Source organism: Macrosteles quadrilineatus, unplaced genomic scaffold, assembly GCF_028750875.1.
Source record: "Macrosteles quadrilineatus isolate MER2022 unplaced genomic scaffold, UCM_ALF_1.0 Scaffold_9__3_contigs__length_116548681, whole genome shotgun sequence".
Lineage (NCBI taxonomy): Eukaryota > Metazoa > Arthropoda > Insecta > Hemiptera > Cicadellidae > Macrosteles > Macrosteles quadrilineatus.
In genome coordinates, this window is record NW_026542602.1 from 47,516,814 (window position 1) to 47,539,576 (window position 22,763).

Here is a 22,763-nt window from a genome sequence, read left to right on the forward strand (position 1 = left end):
AAACTTCAAATCCTTTTACTTCTATATAAAACAAAAGGATTAAAACGATTTCCAGCTTTCCGGTAATTATTTCCGGGCAAAAACCTATTTTTACTGGCCTAATAATTTGAATGACTGAAAAAGTTCTAACTTCCAAATATTGTGTAAAGCAATAAGAGAAGGCAAAATTACTGTGAATGTGGATAAACAAATTCAATAAGAAAAGGCTGCATTTCAACTTAGAAAATTAACATTTTATTGTTTTAAATTTTTCCTTAACCCGTGCCAAAATCTGAAGTTTATTTTTATGTGTTTCGTGTTGCTTATGCTTGGTAGCACTAAATTTTTATAGTTTACAATTTTTACTCTATTCTTTTGCTATAGTTTTTTAGAGGACGAGAAATGATTTAGAACTAAATTATGTAACGATCCATGGGTTCTCAGCAACTTAGGTGGGGTTCATACAACTACTGGCCACAAGAACCACTTAGTCTAAGTTGATATCATCCTTATCAGCGTGCTTGGTAACGGGCGCTACCTTGTGTAAAGCAGAGACGAGAAAGTAACAAGAAATGACCTTCGCCAATAGTTGTTGGTGTAGGTAAATGCTACCAGCTGATTAGTCAAAGGAGGCCTATAACATTTAAAAGAGCCAAAACGATAAACAATCTTACACAGATGCTTGGGAAGAAATGTGCCAAATGTTATACATAAATGGGTTTTTGGAGGGTCATTGTTTTATTCACAAAGTTAAGGTGTTAATAGTAAGAGATATTCTAAAATAAATAGTATCAGCAATCTAACACATACTTTCTCCGATTAGATTATCAACAACCATTATCACTATGATATTTTATGGGTCAAATCACAAAATTTTTGATCTGTAATTTTTACAGCATTGAGGGTTGTGCCATTTTGTTTACAGTTGAAAAGACTATAACAAGGTAAATTTTAATCTGTTCAAGCCGTTTTTAAAAGCTCTTCAAAATTTTTCAGAATGAAATCGCAAAGCTTGATGTATTGAGTTCCTACTGATCATACTGGTTTGTGAACTTGTTTGAATAAATGTAGGTTTAAAACGTTTGTACCTAATTTCATCATAATCGGATGATTTTTACTCGTGAAATCGCAGTAATTGACATATACAGCTATGAATTTGAATGGATGTTGTTTTTGGCCTCTAGGGACATTGAAACCAAAAGTAAATTAATCCTGGTTCTAGGTTCTACTATGATACAAGGCTTATGCCCTCTATGCGAAATATGCAAAATTCAAATATATTTATGGAAAATATTACCGTACACCAGTTTGGCCTTGCCACACTTCACATGACTTTTGGCAAAGTCCAATTGGTACACAAAAGTAACAAACAAATGTTATAATTTTCCCCTTTATTTAAGAACAAAATGTATCTCAAACTGCTGGTTCTAAGGCGGTTTGTGGCAGGCACTTGTAATTGTATTTGGCCAGCAGAACTACAAAACTCAAAATGTAATATAAAGAAATTACTTTATAATCTACAGAATTCTATTTTCTATACTGTGTGCGTTGTATTTTGTTGTCTTTGTTTTTCTTGGTAGACCATGAGTTTTGTTATTTGCAGTGCAGAGGCAGTGTGAACCACTGACGGAAATACCGTAAACTTAGTGATTCTACGCAATATACATTCAATACTGTATTTTTGTATGAATAACAAATGAGATATTGCGTCTGTATCAGAGTAGTTGGTAGTTATCAAGCAAAGACAAGAAGTCACCACAAGTTACAAGTGGTGACTAATCTACTGATCTGTATTCGGCTGAATTATGATTCACACATCAACCAGTGCTTCACTGTTCAGTGCTGTTCAAGTCCATGTCTTGTCTTTTAATTGTTCCAATAGGCCATGCCGAGCTGTCTGCAGGTTTTCTCCGACGATGGTATTTTCTAAAATACAAGATTTGTATTAAGTTTTTTTCTAAACTGAAAGGTGTTCATTTATTTTATTTTCTGTTTAAGCGAATATCCCATATAGGGAATATTAGCAAATTTCCCATATGGGGAATAAGCTATTACCATTGGTCCCATGGTAAGACCTGGACCTGGGACCGATTTATTTTTTGTTTTGAGGTCCCCAGAGGCCAAAAACACCACCCGTTCAAATTCATATAATTGAATCTTATTTTATAGGCTATATATACAGTAGAACCTTGATGACAAGAGTCCCACAGGGATTATTAAATAAAACTTGTTATCAAGGTTGACTTCTTATCGAGATTTACAATACCATGTGATTAAGGGGGAAATAAATTCAAGGGGGGTCTGAAAATGACACTTGTTATCAAGGTTGACTTGTTATCAAGTGCCTTGTTATTGAGGATCCACTGTATGTGTGTCAGTTTAGTACGATAACACGAGCAAAAATGACCTGATTTTGATTAAATTTGGAGTAAACCTACGTTTATTTGCACGAGTTCGCGAACCAGCATGATCTGACTATGGAAACAGGGTTTTGTGGGGTAAAAATGGGGGTTTCCCATTTTCACACTAAAACAACATTTTGCAGTTTTTTTTCAAAACTATTTTTTAGAGCTTAACAAACAAATAATTTAATAAATTGAAGTATTTTTATGTCTAAAAATTATGGAAAAAAATCCAAAAAAGTGTAAATTTAAAATTACCATGTTGTTCTTGGAGAATAAGAAAACTGAGCTTGCTTGTGAATGGACACATTTTAATGAAATCCGGAAAATTTGTTTACTTCGTACTAAGCTACAAATATTTTAATAAAAAAACACATACACCTAATTACCTTCCCTGTAGCAGCAAACCTAATTACTCATTAAAATTAATGATATTTTTTAGGAAATAAATCTGAAAGTTTGAAGGGAATAATTTAGTGGAATTCCAGCCAGGTACAGTAGTGCCTCTTTAATCCGAACCCCTCATTGCTGTACTCTATACACAGTACAGCAGTTCTTTATTGGATACTGTATTTAATGTACAGTACTGTTTATTCACCATGTTTACTACTTTACTAAATAAACACTGTATTTTACTTTATAAAACATTTTTTTCACTTTCCCTAAAATAATTTTGATCAATTTTAGCCATGTTTTAGCTATTGTTATGTAAAAACAACAATATGTTCTGTAATCCGAACTTAATAGTCCGAACTACCCCTGGTCCCAATTAGTTTGGATTAAAGAGGTTCTACTGTGAATAGAAATTTTCTTAGTTTGCCGCGGCGTGGGTATTTATAATTACAACATTTTTTACACTATGAACCCAGTAATTATTTTTGGTTTCATAATTTTATTTATCATATTTTAGTTATTCATAATGACACTCCTATGTACCTTGTGCTCTCCAAGATGTTTTGAGTGATTAAATTTGAATTCCACCTCCACTTTCTCTGAGAAACTACAAGGTTGAATTAATTGGCTGTAGATGTGTGCGGTGCGTGATGCATGGAGTGAAGTCATCAGTCAGAGAAGATGCAATGAGTTGTGACTAGAGCGAGAGATTGTGTCGGTTTGAGCCTAGTTATAGGGCTTTTAAAAACAGGTTTTCTGTGTAGAAGAAATCATTGTTAAAATGTTCAAAAGCTGTTTTTAACCCTTTGAGGTCGAATTTTTTCCACATTTTCCGGCGAATTTAGCTTGCCATTCAAGCAGTCAGGAAAGTGGCGCCCAGCAACCTATACTCGCCATTCGACCAAAAAAAAATAACTTTTTTGAATATATATTTTTTTTTTGTCCTTGTAGGACGCCATTTTTGAGCAGTCGGAAAAATGGCGGGCAGCGACCTATACTCGCCATTCGACCGCAAAGGGTTAATTGCTAGAGGTTCAAATTAAATCTAAAATCAATTCAAATTATCATTATTCACTTTAGGCTATACAATTTATATACATTAATAGTGTCAAATTTACCATAAAAATTTAGGTAGGCCTCTACATTATTGACCAAACAACTTATCTATAAAAGGTCACAATTGTTTCTGGAGATTATGTTCTAATAAAAATAACAATTTTTGTAATTTTTTAAAAACTAAAAAAATATATGAACAATCACATGTAACACTGCACAAACCTAATAGCAAACTACTATTCTATATTTTGAGTATATATTAATTTCAAATTTAAATCAATCAAACAAAATTAGGCCTACAAATTTTATCTCTTTTAACACTATAAAAATTGCAGAATCCTTAACAATTTGTAAACCCTTTTTTTAGTTTTCTACTTTGGTAATATATTTTTTTTTAATTCTTGGGAATATTAAATTACAACTAACCATAACAATAGGCTTTACTTTAAAAGTTTATGAAACATTTTTTATTTTTTTTGTTTCAGAGAGTGTAAAAGCCTTACTTGGAAAACGTGTGAAAATACTTCTGAAAAATGTTGTACGCCTGGAAACTAAAGGAGATAAAACCGAAAACAGAGTATTGGTAAGTAAATATTTATTTGGTCAATCAGTGTTCAAATATTTCTTCATGGAATTCTACTAGATTCAGCGTCTTACTGGTGTAAAGTACCCTCAAAAGACTAAATCTCAAATAAACCTTAATAAATCTAATAAATAATTTGTGGGTGAAGTCTGTCATGAAAAAAGTTTGTCTTTATCAAGTAGGCCTACATAACATGCAATATTAGATAACACATATTTTTATTTATTTACCATCTGAAAATATACAGTAGAACGTCTATAATCCGGATTAATTGGGACTGGACCCCATCCTGTTTATAAAATTATCCGGATGATCAAAATTACCGTATAAAAGCTCGCACACACTATTTAAGTAAAACTTTCAAAATTGTATTTGCTAAGATACAGTAAAGGGTCTAAAAGAGAGATGAATAGCAATTTATTTTGTTCTAGGTCTGTTTTGTATTAAGTGTATTGCAACATTTGTTAAAGTGTACAGTAAAACACATCAGGCACTACACATTTGAGCTTTAAAAAATTGTGTGATAGGCTTTTGAACTGCGGTAGTGGTTGCTTTTTGCAGCTAAGTCAACCATAATTAGTTTTACTAGATGGTAAATCATTGTGTTTCTTGCTTGAGGCAAATCCGGATTATTGAGATGATGATTGAGACAAATCCGGATTTTTGACGTTTGAATTATAGACGTTCTACTTGTCATAGAAAGAAGCCGATTAAAGTTGACAATTTTACTATTAAATTACGTTTCAGGTCTTTTCACCATGCCGCCTCTTCTTACTCACTGCAAAGGTACCAACAAGGGTAAGTTGAAATACGTTTATCAAACTAAAATCAAACTCTAACAGCGTGAAATGTAAATAATTTAAACAAACAGATAAACCCTGCGAGTGCTCGAGTCGTGGAGACGAGTATGAGCAACTAAGCTTTGGGAAAGACAATTTGATTCCGGAAATTTGGTTCTCAGAAGTGGCAGGATAAACCAAAAACTGGTAAAACCCAGGCCGGATATGAGTTGTTCTACTGTATTACTAAAGATATATAAAGATTAAAGTTTCCCGTTTTATTCTCAAAGCATTCACTACAGTTATTTTACTAGAACAGCTTCAGTTGTCTTTGTGCAATATTTAGGAAGATCTTAAGTTGAATCTATGTGCAAGGTTTCGTACAAAGCTTCAGTTGATTTTACTTGCAAGATTCTTCAGTTAATTTTACTTGCAAGATTTACACACAAAGCAGTTGATTCCACTTGCAAGATTAGTTTATTCTACTTGCAGTATTCAGTTGATTCTACTTGCAAGATTTACATAGCTTCAGTTGAGTTTACTTGCATGAGTCAACTGAAAAACATCAGTTGATTCTACTTGCAAGATTTACCAGGCTTCAGTTGATTTCACTTGCAAGTTTTACATACAAAGCAGTTGATTCTACTTGAAAGATTTACATACTTCAAGCTTCAGTTGATTTTGTTTACAAGATTTAAGCTTTAGTTGATTTTACTTGCAAGTTTTACATACAAAGCAGTTGATTCCACTTGCAAGATCAGTTTATTTTACTTGCAGTAATCAGTTGATTTTACTTGCAAGATTTACATAGCTTCAGTGAACTTGCATAAGTCAACTGAAAAACATCAGTTGATTCTACTTGCAAGATTTACCAGGCTTCAGTTGATTTCACTAGCAAGTTTTACATACAAAGCAGTTGATTCTACTTGAAAGATTTACGTACCAAGCTTCAGTTGATTTTGTTTACAAGATTTAAGCTTTAGTTGATTTTACTTGCAAGTTTTACATACAAAGCAGTTGATTCTACCATAGATAAATCATACTCCTTCAGTAGATTTGTCATCCTTATGGAACAGCTGAAGCTAATTTTATTGTTTGTTCTGTACGTCCAACTGTAGGTAGGTTATGTTTTGTTTACAATTTTTTTCTTGTTATTTCAGTCATTTAAAACATAATTTAACAAAATAAAACAATTTAATCATAAACAATAACTGGTCTCCTAGTTTTATAACCAAATAGTAAAGCACAAATCATGAAAATAACCCTAAAATAATAGAAACAAAATGTTGTCTACCCCAGCGATCAGTGTGGACGTACATGAACTAGACACAAAAAACAAGCTTCAAAATTTACAATGGGATGAGGAGTCTACTTGTGTTGCTTAGTCTATGATTCTACTTGCAAGATTTACATACCAAGCTTCAGTTGATTTTATTTACAAGATTTACATACCAAGCTTTAGTTTATTTTACTTGCAAGATTCACATATCAGATTCAGTTGATTCTTGTGTTTTGTTACAGATTGATTACCACTTCCACTACTTGGAAATTCAAGCGATTGAAAGTAAAAGAAACAATCAGGTGAGTAATCCCCATGTAAAAAATGTTTCTCATTTCTAATAGGCCTGGGTTATTGATTTATTGTAATTACTGTGTAATGTACCAAAAATAGAAAAATGCTATATATGTCAAGTCTCCTTGTTGAAACCATTTTGCTCTGTACAAAAATATCGTGAAGAGACTGCAGTACAGCTCCGTCTGCTGGACAGAGCGTAATACTTTAGTACTTGAGATTTTTGGTCAAATACTATCAATCATCAATGGCTTACTGACAATGATGTCGCTTGCTATATATTACAGTTCTGCGTCCCCATCTCAATGATTGATAATTGATAATTAAGCAGTATAACACCTATAACCTATAGCAGTATAACAGTATAATTAAACACTTTAGAACACAACACTTATGTTAGAAGAAGAATTATTTCCAAATGGTGGTTTCATCCAGAAAAAATTTGCACAAAATTTGACTCAAATCAATTCTGATCCAACAACCGTTGAAAAATAACTCAAACGAGTTGGATCAAGCTGAATACTTTCATCATTAGTTAACGTTTTATATTGATGTTCATAATCTTCTACAGCTTTTATTTAATGGAGGGTGATCTTTAATATGGAAATAGTTCACCGTCTCTGAGAGACCTATTTTAGTAAAAAATTTGGATTTCAAAAGAGTTTGCATATTTTATCAATAAAAGTCATTTTTGATGAAAATTGTTATGCTTGAAGTATTGAACCCATTATTTTCCCACAGCTGACTTTAACTGTAGGAGACAAAATATGGTCGTTCCTCACCAACGAGGACACTGGCAGTTCGGAAGTGGACGATATGGTGCAAGCCCTGGCTATTGCGATACGCAACATCTTCCCCACAGTACCTCTCACGTAAGAAATACTTTTAAATAATAGTTGTTCCAGGTCATATAGGCCTATTCCTTTCAGTATAACTCCAAGTAACTCACTGATTCAGATATACAAACATTTGTATAGTCAAGTATACAAATAAGTATACCAACAAGACAAGAAGTAGTTAACATCACCACGAAAAATCAGAATTTGATTGACAAAGTTACTGACTAACGATGAGCAAGGTGAAAAGAGGCAATCGCGGGCGTCCATCTGACTTTTCCTATTAGGGGGGAGGGGGTAAGGAAGAACCGATTGGAAAGTAGGTAGTCCGGGGAAATTAGTTAAAATTTAGATAAAAATGTTTTGTTTTACGCTTTTTTAAACCTAAACTGTCTTTGTCAATTTATATTGTATTAAACAATTGAATTTAAATTAATTGTTAACCCCCTTAGCTATGGTAATTATTGTTACGGTACAATAATTTGGTTCTGTTGTAACGGTACGACTTGAGTACTTGCCGTTTCAGAATCAGATTCAAATTTTCGGCGGGAGGTTAATCTGAGTCAAATATTTTGTTAGTGGTCACAGTGGAAGCAGGAAATTCGCCACTGGTACTGACTCGGATAGCAAAGAAACAGGTCATTCGTTGTTATGGAATTGTCGGATGAGGAATTAACGTGTAAAATGAGAAAAGACATAATTTTTATAAGAAATGCTACAGACAAGGTTTTTTTAAAAAGGCTTATGCATCTAAGTATTGGGAAATTAATTATATCCTGTACCAAGTTAATGAATGTATAAATAATTTATTCATCTAGAACAGTTACACGTGTCATCCACTTCCAACAATACAGGATAAACTAGTTTGACAATTCTAAAAAAATATCATTGATTTCAAATATTCAAAAAATATTAATAAAGATTACAATTTAGTATGGGATGTTCATTTTAATTCATAATACTCATTAATTTTGAGCTTTGTATTGTATACCTCTCTGAACAAAGTATATTTGAATTGAAAGGAAAAGTCTTGAGATGAAGTTTGTAAAATAATAATTTTTGTTCAGACACATCATCCGCAAGGTGGAAGTTGTACCGGCTAAGCGCATCGCAAACCTGCGAGAGTCTGAGTTCACGAGAGCGTCGGAGGTGAGAGGGCTCGGCCCTTGTAACGGCTTCTCTACCCAGTACGCCTGCATGTGTGACTACCACACCATGCCTTACAGGGAGGAGGTTGCCTGGGTACGTACCACTCGTTACGGCAAATATCCCTGATAAACTCTAACACTGTTAGTTTTCAATTACCAAGATAGGAAATAAAACATTGAATGTTACTTTATGATGAAGTTACTGCATTAAATCTATAATATTTTAAATCAAATGAATGCCTGTGTAAAATCCATGACCTAATAAACAGATTTTATATGTGGTTTGTAAAACTTAGTTACGTACTTCTGTTTTCCAGGATGTTGACACCATATACTTATCTCACGACACCAGAGAGCTGAGTTTGAGGGATTTTGATCACTTAGATCCCAAGTAAGTGATACAAAAGTACCATCACTTTTATAAGTTCTGTGATAGTAAATGGACCATAAAATCCATATATAAATCCCAAAGTACCCATGAACTTTTGAGAAAACTCCCAAGTCACACTCATGTAAACCATATGTTTAAAATGTTTGTCATAACGAGAAACATTGCGCAAAACTATCCATTATTTCATAAATTGCCCTTTATTAAGGTTGTAATTCCTTTCTATATGCTATAGTTGATAATTAGCCCTTTCTGTTTAACTTGGTTAAAACATTTGTGCACTCTTTTAGATACACAACTAACTTAGCCAAGAAAAGAGATCCTGGCAGCGCAGTCCAATAATAAAGTTCACAACACAATTAATTTGATATTTCCCTCCTACAATTAAGCTCCTTCAGGGGTGAGGGGCAGAATAGCAGTTATAAAACTATGAATCTTTTGTGCTGTTCAGAACTCTTTATTTAGGTAAAGAAGCCATTTTTGGGTAGAGGTGCTCTATTTGGGTTTTTGGGTACCGGGGCCCTTCCTCAAAACACCCTACTAAATCACTTGGCCATAATCCATATGCTTTTTCCTCCAAACCTACCTGAACAAGTTAGTTGTTACTCTTAAACTTGCCACAACTATAACATGTTGGTGGAATAAATAACTAGTCCTATCTGTAGTCAATGCATCCTTGTATGTACTTTACGAAGGACAATGTTCCAGAGACTTGGTGCCCATCATCAGCGCCCTCGAGTACAACACATGGTTCACCAAGCTGAGAGCGAGCAACACCAAGTTGACGCATGACGCTCTGGAGAGGATCATTCACATTATGAAGAAGAACCTGACCATCGAACAGTTATACTTGGACAACTTGGGAGTCAAGTGGTATGTATTGTTGATAACAGTTGAGCATCTTTGATCTTTCCCACAAGCTGTGGCTTATCCAGGCATAGATGACCTTGATCTGTCAATGGATTTTGAATTGTCTGAGGAATTTGCGAGCTTGTTCTCACGACGTGTGGCGATTTGGCGATTTGAAAAGCGAAACAGCCTTGAAAGGAAAGAGCCAAGGAAGGACTGGTGCTTGACAGCAACTAAGGCTTTGTAGTTACCATGGGTGATAAGGGTGACGAGTTAGCGGTTTGTGCTGCTCATACTTTTATGAGAAATATTGTAAGACAGTTGATTTCAATGTATTTTCCTGTTCATATATCCAAAAACACATTGCAGAGTGATTATCCATTCCATTTCCAAACCCGTACACTTAAACACCACCACATTCAACAGCGCAACAGAACAAAAAGCTCCAAAAAGCCAAAACTAGTCTGGCAGACTAACAATCCACTGGCCTTTGATGTTCGTCTTACCAATATTCTGAAGAAAGAGCTTGAGACTTGACACACCACCTCGAGCTAGCTCTAAGAGTCACTGACGAGCCGTTCTCTTGATGTAATAGTAGAGAAGCTGTAGTTCAAGGCATCAGCGACTCGACATGCCACACATGAAAACGAGGCTTTATATGGCCATGGCAAGATTTAGGATTCAAAAGGGAGAGGGGTAACATTTTTCCCAAGCATTCGTCACATTTACTGTCTCACAAAGTTTTTTTAAAATACATAGAGTGTCCTCCATTTTCCCTAATAAGTAGCCATTTTGTAACAGGTGTTGTGGGAAATTTGATCCAGTTTGTTGTTTCTCCTGGTAGACATGTGCATTTGAAACGTCAAAGTTTACGGTTTGGTCAATGTATAAGCTATCACAATCATTACAATTTTTGTAGATGCTTGAAGAGTCAAATTTATTACAATCTTATATTTTTCTATGTACTATTTTACTCAATTCGTTCTGGGTTCTGAAGGCTATTGATACTCTATATTTCTTGAATTTGTTAACCTTTGTGTTCTGGTTCCCGTGTAAAATTAAGACGTAATTTGCTGATTAAGAAAATAATTTATCAAATGGCGTACTTCAACATAACAATTTTTTTCAGGGAGTTCGCTCACAAGCTGTCTCTCTCTTTGATCTCAAATAACAACACTCCTCTGCATACTCTGGACCTGTCCAACAACATGATCGAAGATAAAGGTAAAACAGACGACTCGCCAAACTTTCAAACCCTCTGTAACAACAATCTCCAAAGCTACAAAGCTGTTTTATACTCAGACGTAGCATGTATCCATGCACTTAGTTGTTATCCCAGATGTTTTCCAATTTAAAACGCTTTAAAAAGTTTAAACTTTTTCCAAGTAATTGCTGGTGCTCCAAGTTTGGAAAATAAAGTTTAATCCTTGCTTAGAATCATGTAAGGATAACTATACTGCTGTTTCATAGATGCTGTAAGCATGTTTAATCTAAAGTTGAAGAATGAATTGCTTTGAATGATATAATATATAGGACGGTAATTTAGTGGCTTTAAATTCATTCATTCCTCCATCCATTACGTTATTAATGTGTCTTATTGTTTACCATAAAAATAAAATAAATTTGAAGTGGAGTTATTCATTCAGGTAAAATATGCCAGAGTTTTCCCATAAATTTGCCATTTGGAATTCAAATTCTAATCTTATGTTAATGTTTTTTTTTCTTAAAAAAAGAAATTACCGAAACTAGTGTAAGACTCTAAGGGAGTTTACCCTTTGAATGTACGAGGACTACTCAGAAAGTAACCTATGTTTGGTTACTTTCACTATGTTTGGTTTTTATGTGCGGGAAGTTTTGGAAGTAGTGCGGCCGTTTTGTACAGTGGCATGGAAGGTCAGTCAAAGTGGTAGTTGAAGGTTGAGTGATAGGTTATTTCAATTTTCTGTGTTTCAAACTGTGTGATAAGCTATAAAATTCGCCAAATGTGAAGTGCAAGCTATTATAAGATTTGTAACATAAAAAAATGTACTTGGCCGTTTCCAATAGCACTTTTCTGCGGCTACCTCAAAAAACATAATTTTGAGGCTTGCAAAACTGTACATTAAGTGCTTAAATGTGTATGTTAATCATATTCAGTTTTAAGAAAAATATATGCAAACCTTTTTTACTTAATAGTTTTTTATATAACTGAACGGAGGCTATTTTCTGAATGTTCTTTGTACCTCCTGTATCAAGTTTATAGTTATGGGTAGCATTTAATTGAACTAAACTAGGTCTACCTATAATAAGATCTATGAATTAATCTCAGCTATGACTTTTATACACACCGTTAGTCAACCATTTATTTGTTTTTCCAAGCAGCTAAAAATTAACAAAATCTTGCTTAGGCCATCGGGAAATCTTTCCCAAACTATTTATTCTGAAGAACAAAATTGATAGCAATTTTGCTCCATCTTAACCTTCTGAGCACTCCATTTAACAAGCACTCAATGTTTTATTTTTAGTTATGTTTAGTGTTTGATGTTTATTAACTCCACCTTTAAAAGTTCTTTTGGTGGAGAAGGAAATGTTCTATGTTTATTCAATATCATGTAATATCACCTACCTTCCCCAACGTATCAACATTGCAGATCTACAGATTAAGTTTTAATTCTGCTTATAATGAAGTAAGGAATTCTCTTAAACTTCCTATGATTTTTTTTTTTTTTGTTGTATTGATAAATATAAAAAATTATAACTCATCAAAACATTTTGAAAGTTGTCACTGATATATTTATTGTTTTTTTTATTGTTGCTCAACTCTGTTACTTATATTTTCCAAATATTTTTTTTAATAAAACCAAGAGATCTTTATGTCTAAATCGATCTGTTATGAGATTAAAGCTATGCCAGCAAATCTTTATAAGATATACATTTTTTTTATGTGTGCAATATTGATGTGTTTTTTCAACCTCTAATCTCATTTTTAATTTTTGGTGTTTTGTCACTTTGGAAAAGTAAGCTTATCAGTTGCGTTTAATAATGTCTTAATGATGTACACGGTGGCGATCGACACTTAGTTTGCGACATGGCATTCACGCAAAAGCAAGCATAGTCGCAGGTGTGTGCTCATGTTACAATTTTTTTGTAAACAAACTCACTTTTTGTGGTAGTTTTTTTCTACTGACAACTAGGTAGGATGGTTGGTTATTGCTATCAGAGGGTTGGGGTTTTCTGGGATTTGTTGGGGTGGTAAACTTTCAGTATTAGCTTAAACTGTCAAAAAAACTGGCAATGCTGTAAAAGTAAAAGGTGACTGTAATCTGTTTATTTAACCCCAACCTAACCTGAACCCTCTGCTAGTAACGTCAACAATTACGAGGAAAATACCCCCGCCGCAGCAAACCTGCAGACTTAGCGAATTTCCATTTGCCTGATTGGATTTAAACTAAAATGTCTCCTTAAAAATATCACTATTCCCAATTTAAACAGAATTAGTTTAATGAGTACTTAGGTTTGCTGCAACAGGGAGGGTAAAAAAGTTTTTTTTTTATGTAAAATATTAAAAGGTACTGTAGTTTAGTAAGAAATTAATGTATTTTCCAAATTTGATCAAAATATGTTCATAAACAAGCAAACAACAACAGTTGACTTATTCTCCATAATAATAACATGGGAATTTTAAAATTACATTTTTTTTTAATTTTCTCCGTAACAATTAGGCGCATAATAATGCGTCAATATACTAAATTATTTGTTTTTTTAAGCTCTACAAAATGGTTTAAAAAGAAATTGTGAAATTTTGTGTTTTTAGGGTCAAAAATGGGAAAACCCTATTTTTACCCCATAAAACCCCCCATAAACCCCCGTTCCCATAGTCCGATCATGCTGGTTCGCGAACTCATTCAAGTTTATCCCGCCTTACACCTTCAAACCAAATTTTATCAAAATCGGACAAAAATTACTCAAGTTATCGTGCGGATGGACATATATATATATATATATATATATATATATATATATAGATATATAAAAATTTGAACGAATGGTGTTTTTGGCCTCTGGGGACATCAAAATGAAAAAGTAAATCGGTCCCGGGCTTAGGTCTTACCATGAGACCTACGGTAATAGCTACTTCCCTATAGGGAAATTCGCTAAAACTATAAAAAGTGAGTTCGTTTTCTACAAAAGTGTGTCACACACCCGTGAATGTACTTGTCTTTGCTGTACGATACTGTGTCACAAATTTGTATCCTCAGCAGTGTAAATAAAAGAACATGTCACACCGTGGCAAAATATGTCATAGTGTATAGAACTCGCTAGGACAAATCCTACAATTTCAAGCTCATACCTTTGGGAAAATATAATTTAGATGGATTCTTATGTGTCAAGTATTTCTTGATGGGGGAGACTTGTTTTTCCAAAGTGACATTAGACTAGACTCACCCCTCCTTCAGGTCATAAGTTTACCCCTGCTTGACTCTCTGTTCTGCCCAGGTGCCAATAGTTTGTGTGGAATCGTGGCCAAACTCTGCCAAGGTGCGCATATCCGAGTTACTTTTCCTTTTTTTGCATGCTAATTCTGTTAATAGTTTTAGTCTAGACTATTCCTGTAGGTTTAGTTTTGCATCAAAAGTTGCATAGACATTTTAAAAATTACTCACCTAGCTTATCTGAGAAAATTAGAGTCCAAAGGCCATTATAGTTTGTAGAAATAATGAAGGCGGTTGGCAGTGGACCTACATGCTGCCAATGAATGCTAACCTTTATTCATTGGCTGCATGTAGGTCCCATCCCCGACTGCTTTTGTTATTTGAACAAACTATAGATACATGTAAAGAAAATCACAAAACATAACTCTGATGTTTCGTCCAAATATTGAACTTCTTTAGAGAGTAGATTTATGAGAAGTTTATATTTGGCCAGACTTATGACGAATGTTATTATGTGACTAGGAGGAAATAATACTCTACATATTTTTCCTTTTTAGTTTAGCGATTTAGCTTTTTACTTGAATTTTCACAAATAAGTTAGTTGAACTATTTGTAAAATGTTTCATTTAATAAATTTACCACTTAATATAGGGATGTAATATTTGTTCATTAACAGACTTTTCACGTTTAACAATTGTAAAGTTGTCCAATAAGTATACTACTAGATAAGGTGTTGGTAAAAAGTCTAACTCTAAATTAAAAAACTAAAAAACTGTATCAACCTTAAGGCTGTGGAAGCATAACTTCTTGTGGTAAAAGTCTGTGTTGAATTTCTAACTGTTTGTTTTGATACCCTCTTGTTGGATTACGTATATGTAAAACCAAGGTACAGTAGAGCGCTGATTATCGCCAAAACTGTTTTATTTTCATTCCACCTTTCAAACATTGTGCATTAAGTAAGTATACTATGCTCAATGCTGAGTGTACTATGCTTAATGCTCTTATGTACACAAACTAAAGACAATCATTGTGATATGGTTAGATATGCCGAAGATCTAGGCAATCACCTGTGCTGACGATTACAATAGCATTTCAGTAAATTAAAGCTTCTACAATGATCGCAAATATTGTTTGTAGCTCAAATTATACACTTTATGCCGAGAGGGATTCTAATTACAGTAAACAAAGAAATTCAACCATTTTACGCTGATATTCTATCCGAACACCTCTGCGCCAATTGTTTTGGATAATCAACGCTCTACTGTAATGCCTTACCTAACCACCCAAACTGTACTACCATTCTGATGCAGGTGCTAGTCATCTGAGCACTCCGTTGACCAAGGGTTCCAAGGGGTTAGTCCACCTGAACGTGTCACACTGCGGTCTGACGAGCAAGGGAGTAAACCAGTTGGCGCACGCTTTGTCACTCAACAAGTTGATGCCCAACACTCTCACCTACCTCAACCTCAGCGGCAACAACCTCAAGGAGGATGTCAATGTGAGTCACAGTTTATGTTGTTGTTCAGCAGACAATAATTATGACGGAGTGAGGAAATTGCAGGTCAATTTATGAAACCTTTCTAAAGTAGCTCAAACAGTAAAGTGGGTGAGGTTGTTTCAGTAAATGTTTTTGTATTCATTAGTGGTTGAATTTAATTGTTATTTCTGTTCAAAGAGATCTACAACAATACAAAATCTATTCAGAGATCTACATCCAGTTTATATGTTAAACAGGTGTAATTGGGAAATCAAGGAATATATACACAACTTTTTTTTATTTCATTGGCCAGGCTAGGCCAACTACTCATGCCACAGAGGATAGTTGCTGTTCCCTGGCTAATTTTCCAATTAATTTACATTTTTCAAAAATTATTCAGTGCAGGGTTGGTTTTAGTTTGTATCAATTTAGCCTATATAAGGAACTAACTTTTAATAGTTTATTAATCTATTTTACCTTAAAGTCAAGTTTAGTGCTGTATGAGTTACTTAAAGTAGAACGCTTCTACACTTGTACTCTCTCACTGAGGCAATGAAATTACACACTGTTAGTAAATTTCATTCAGCTTCGTAGGTTTGTCTAGTTCACAATCATTCACAATTAACATTTTTAACTTTAAATGCACTTTCTTATTGCACTATGATATTTGATCTAATCATTCTAAACGTAATCTTTTTAAATAATAATAATGTTACCTTCTACCGTTTAAAATTGGTGTAGTTTACGACACGTTTCGTCAACACAGTGATATCATCAGGTTATCCGCTGTTGCTTCGTCTTCCATATAAAAAAAATCAGTCATTACACAATACACAAACACACATTTAAGGACCGATCGGTGATGTCGTCGCGGTGGCCACAACTTGTGTACGCAAATGATTAATTCTGGGTGACGGCTTTTTAATTCTGGGTAATCTTTTTGATGTATTATGATCGTCTAGGGACTGTTTAATGACTTCTTAAAAAAATTTAGTATACCTCTGCTAGAATTAAACAAAACCTGATTTGAGTCAAAACCCATAAAGAATCCACCAAACTTTTTACGTTTTGTTTTTAAAAAGTTTTTTATTTATAAATTATTTTCTACTTTTTAGTTTTTAATGTGTGTGGATGTTAAATCTATTTCATGCATCTATATCAGATTAGGACAGAGGCATGTGGGAAATCTAAGGCTTATTTGAGTTCCTTTTCATATAATTATGTATTATATTGGATGTACGGCCTACCTACTAACTATAAATATATCAATCTATTTAATTATTGTTTACTTTATAGAATATTAAATAAATAACAAATGACATTATTAACAAACACCTTTATATCTGCAATCAGATTGTTTATCTTTATTTTGAAATATTTGTTTGTATAAAGAATCTCTTGGGAGCAGAACCTGTACCTCTTAACCTCTGCTTTTTGAACTGTCAAATTTAAGTATTTACAGCTGACTTTAATTAATTGATATATTTACATTCTTTCAAAATGTAAACATGAAAAATTTGGAAGCCAGTGGGGCGTAGCCCAAGGGAAATATGAAAATTAAATGCTATAATATTGCATTGTCATCCACTTGTGAGCTATGTTTCAAATTTCAAGTCTCTAGCTCATCGGGTACTTCGTTTAAAATTGATATCAAAATTTGTAGGATTGTGAGCTAATAAAAACAAGCCCATGGGGCGTAGCCCAAGGGAAATATGAAAATTAAATGATATAATATTGCATTGTTATCCATTTGTAAGCTATGTTTCAAGTTTCAAGTCTCTAGCTCATCGGGAAGTATCAAAATTTTCAAGAAAGCGAGTTAATAAAAACAAGCCCGTGGGGCGTAGCCCAAGGGAAATATAAAAATTAAATGATATAATATTGCATTGTCTTCCATTTGTGAGCTATGTTTCAAGTTTCAAGTCTCTAGCTCATCGGGAAGTTAGTATAAAATTGATTGCAAAATTTGTACCGGACAAGAAAGCGAGCTAATAAAAACGTTTTAAAAATACACAAATAAAGACGTGGAATTTTCAGAGCTACTAGCTCCTTCTTCAGTATTAGAGTCTTTTTTGTAGGTCGTGGAAGGAGGAAGAATAACACACGGTCTATCTTAGTCTATGGTTTTTGGTCACTATCACTACATCACCATTGAATTATACAAATGTTTTCAAAAGCCTGCTGTTTTGTGTAGGATTATTATCTGAGATTTAGGTCAGGGGTTCTCTGTATTTGGCTTTGTTTGGAAAGTTCCCATATTATTAATCCTAAGAAGTTGAAAATTGGGGAAATGGCTTGAATGTTTTTATTCGGTTGTTTGACCAGAATACTCTTAAGGTTACCCATTTTTTTACTGTGGTTAGTGGCAATTTAAGTAGACATCTTTTGTGGGCGGAATCTTGAAGAATTGTTTAACCTTCTATCAAGATTTTGTTGACAACCATTACCACTTATGGACTAAGGTCTCTCAACAAAAATTCCTTCAAACCCCCTAACTAAATGCTACCGACTGACTAAATTCAAATTTCTTGTCAAATAATTTAAATAGTCTAGAAATATATTGAAACAACTAGATCCAAAACAACAACTGTCTTTGTTATGTTAGTAAATATATTATATTATATATTATAATTATATATTTTATATTATATATTATAAATATGTTAGTAAATCAATCTTGGCCTACAGTCTTAGTCAGCAGATATGAAATAGCATTTTGCCGAGTAATAATACAGAGAGTAAATAAAGAATAAAAGAGATGCAAAGTTTGGGTGGTTCAGATTGTATGTATTATTGTGCATGGACTTAGCACTTAACAGCAAATTTTGGTATAAGATGAGCAAGTAATTGTATTGGTGTATTTGTGTTATTTATTCATTTTCTCACCTGTACACTTCTTCATCTATTAGTCAGTTTGTCTGTAAACCATCTTAGAAATGAATATCAGTCAGTTTGTTCATTCTTTAATTCATTTATTCACTTTTTATTTATCCGTTATTTCTTAAGTTATTTGTTTATTCATTTTCTCAGCTTTTAATTTAGTCATTGCATACATCCAAGACAGAAGAATTCTTCTGATGATGATAAACAAGCTTTGAAATTGAATCATAAATAAAACTATCAAAAGGGAATTCAATAATTAATCATCAAAGTATTTACTAGAAATAAAATAATGAAAAACTTTCATAAAATATTAAGAATGACTGATGAGTTTAGTTGCTTAGAATAAATGTAATGTTTACTAGTTATTTTTTCATTCTGTTATTCTATAAACAAATTTTAAGAAAATTATTTAACTGTATAGCTAAAGCTTTGCACTTGGAGGGTAATTTTTTTCTATTTGGCTGGTTAACTTTTTACTCCTTCGCACCATTTCAGTAAAGATACAAAACTTTTAGTCTAGTTTTATATAGTAATAAAAATAATCGTATGAGAGCCATAAGTTGTGTTAGTAAAGCTCTTTCTTCTAAATTTTATCATTGTATTTTGTTGTTATCCACTCACAGGAACCGATCCTGGTAAGTAAAATGTGGTTTAACAATTTTTATGGCTCTCTTTTATGGATGGTCTTTTTTTGTTCCAGCCAATATAGTAAATCATTTTCATAACAACGAGTTACTCTTTGTTTGCTGTATACTAGTCATCATCTGTTAACTAACCTCTTCCCAAACATGTGATGTTAATATTTTGTTGGACTTTTTTTCTGTTGAACATGTGTTTAACAAGTAGTAGTGGGTGTGTTTTTACAAATTTTTAGGTAAAGCCTTGCCACTTTAATTTTAATAACAGAATTGGCCAACTTCTGATGTGTCGACATTATAATTATTAATTATTCAATAAACATAGGCTACGGCCACACACTACACTACACTACGCGGCTCGGTTGCCATGACTTTTTTTATTTGCGACTTGGTCGCACTTGAGTGACTTCTTATTGTCCCGAGTTTTTAATGAGAGAGGAGGACTGGTTGATATTTATTGAATATTTTAAAAAGATTGTGCATTTCCTGAAACATCATTAGTGTCACCACCTAACATTGTTAAGGGATGATGTATTTTGAAATTGCAAATAGTTTGTAGTATTTTCAGACGAGTTTTTAGTCGTAGTTTTATCAAGCTGAAAAAAGAACACAATTTTTTTGGATATTTCAAAAAAATATACTTATTCCCTTATGGTTACATCTCATAGAGGTCTATGCATGTTTAATTCGTCGACTAAAACATCTATACCTTACAGCATTACGTAACTTTATTACTGTCAGACCAAAACTAAACAAAAACCAACAAAACAGTGCAGGAACTGGGTGTGTGAGAGGGCGACTTGTTGCTCAGTTTGGCCGATGCTGTAAGATAACATAGCATATTTGTGGTTGTGACCAAAAAATGCTCCCAGATGCGTTCGTTTTTCTGTTGCAAGTGGTTGCGGATCTCAAATCGCTTAGTGTGATGGCCTTAATTTAATTTAATGTACCCACTTTTATTTTCTGTTGAGACGATCAAGTCGCCTAGTGTGGCTGTAGCCTTAACTGACGTACCTGGTCAATTTCAAACCTACACAAACATGGAAATGACATTTGAAATTGAAAAAGACTGATAATGGATTTAACTACAATATATATTTATTCCACACCTTTCATACCAGTTTCTGATATTCAAAATACCATCTGAATTTATTTTTAACTATGGACAAAAGCTATAAAAACAACATAAATTAAAACTAGTTAGCATTAACTAACTACTATTAATTTAATTACTGGTAGATAACGTGTATGCATACGCTTTTCCTCACAATTTGTTTTGCATGGTCACCTGAAGTTTAACTTTGTAGTTTGCTAACTGTAGTTATAAAGTTTCCAGTAGCATGCACATATTGTAGATCTCTAGCTCTCACTGCAGTACAGGAACACAAGGCCAGTGAAAAGCGACTTACTACCTTAATATTTCATATTGTACATTAATTTTTGTAATCTAATCAGGAAATTTGGGATGGACCGATCCTGATTCCTCAAAACCTTTTGGAGGTATTAAGGAGTCATTGATTCTCAATATTCATGCAAAAGTCTAAGAACCAAACAAAAAAATATTAACTACAAATTCCCCTCTTTAAAATGATTAAACGTTAAACAAAATAAGACAGCATACCCGAACATTAAATGTCTACCAGTCATGTTTCATTCGTCTGTCGTTACTTAATAGACTTTCAATATTTCCTCATCAAGATAGTAATTTAAGATCATATATTTTTATTTTTTCCCAAAAAATACTCATAAGACTGTTCTGATAGTTAAAATAAGTTTACTTGACATTTTGTAGTTGAGATAGACAAATCTTTGTGGTCCATTCCAACTTTTATCTGGTCTCATGTTTTATCCTTTGATAATGTAAATAAATAACTGCAAGTCTCTTATTGTTTCATTAATAACAAAATAGTTTTATATAGTCACAAGGCAAGTGCGAGGTGTAATATTTTTACCCAACGGTCACAGCGAATTAGCAACTTAGAACCTTATTTCACAGGACGTGAGAAACAAAGCCTTTGAAATAATTAAACATTTCAAATGGCACAACCGTCATTGCAAGTTTTTTCCATTTGATAATTTACAATAATATTTTTGTTTCAGAATCTGTGCAACTTCTTGGCCCAACCCAATCAAATCACACATCTCGATATCTCGGGAACTGACTGCACCTTAGAAACGGTAAGAGTAGAACAGAAGAGAGAAAGCAATTGTTTTATAGTAATGAAAGACAAAGCTATAGTTCCGGGTATCTACAGTATTTATTTTTTATACTGGTTTTAATATGCATGTTATTAATATCAAACCTGCTGATAATAAAAGAGAAATTATTTAACTTTTACTTTAACAATTTCTGTTGGATTTAATGCGTTGTTCATGTGATGACCTTTCTCTGTTCCCAGGAATAAATATGTTTCTATTTGTTGTATAATACAAATCAGTAGGGATGGACAAGATTGGATTTTTTGTTCAAGAAAAAGATTTTTTATTTCTCGTAAAATTTCAAGACGGGATTTCCCTTCTCATACAAAACAGGAAATGCACGTTCCACATTTTAACCTGTTTTTTTTGTTTTTTTTTTTAAATACCTACTGATTTATGACAGACTGGTTAAATACAAAAATAATAGCAATAGACAAAAATATTTAAAATCTTTTATTTAAAAACATTGATAAAAACATCAATATAAAAAAAATACATTTATAAGGCCTAACTTATTAAAAACAACTCTTCGGCATAGGAAACATGGAGATATCAGTTAGTGTATAGTTCAACTTTGAAAAATATCAAATTTATAAGTCTAAAACAATTACTAGTTATCAAATTTATAAGTCTAAAACAATTACTAGTTAAGTATCAAGTAACAATTTTTCAGTCTTGTGTTATTTTTAGAATGATTTTGGAGAAACTTTTTTTGGCTATGTTTATAGTAGTAAAAATGCCTTCACACTGCTTACAGTAACAAAACTTATCATCATTTGCTTGTCAAAAAAATTATAAAACGAAGCAATATTTCCATGTAAAGAATTAATAATTAGATAAAAACGCATTCGCAAAGGAAACACAACATCAATTCGATCCTGTATTGCGGGTATTGCATTGACTTTTTGCAGGTTTTTTTAATTTTTAAATTTTTTAATCTTTTTTAAATTAAAAATTTTTAAAACTTGTTAAAGATTTTTTTTAATAAATTTTTTTTTAATCTTGTCTCGAAAAAAACTTGACCAAAATAGAATCTCGTCTCCTAGAACGAGATTTAAAATTTCCCAAAAATTTCCTGAAATTTCCGAGACTCATCCATCCCTAGTTATTAATATCAAACCTGCTGATTTTAAAAGAGATATTATTTATCTGTTACTTAAACAATTCC

At 33.0% G+C, this 22,763-nt stretch overlaps 1 protein-coding gene across 1 annotated transcript in view; it reads left to right on the plus strand.

Moving 5' to 3' along the window:
* The window catches only part of LOC129002705 (F-actin-uncapping protein LRRC16A), a 59,231-nt gene that overhangs the window by 11,005 nt on the left and 25,463 nt on the right, over positions 1 to 22,763 (plus strand). Inside the window, exons 2-12 of the mRNA XM_054430708.1 lie at positions 4,316 to 4,413; positions 5,161 to 5,211; positions 6,714 to 6,773; positions 7,507 to 7,637; positions 8,669 to 8,843; positions 9,067 to 9,140; positions 9,846 to 10,010; positions 11,116 to 11,210; positions 14,463 to 14,504; positions 15,709 to 15,896; positions 21,497 to 21,574. Of these exons, the coding sequence (XP_054286683.1) occupies positions 4,316 to 4,413; positions 5,161 to 5,211; positions 6,714 to 6,773; positions 7,507 to 7,637; positions 8,669 to 8,843; positions 9,067 to 9,140; positions 9,846 to 10,010; positions 11,116 to 11,210; positions 14,463 to 14,504; positions 15,709 to 15,896; positions 21,497 to 21,574 (1,157 nt within the window). The remainder of the gene's footprint in view (positions 1 to 4,315; positions 4,414 to 5,160; positions 5,212 to 6,713; positions 6,774 to 7,506; positions 7,638 to 8,668; positions 8,844 to 9,066; positions 9,141 to 9,845; positions 10,011 to 11,115; positions 11,211 to 14,462; positions 14,505 to 15,708; positions 15,897 to 21,496; positions 21,575 to 22,763) is intronic.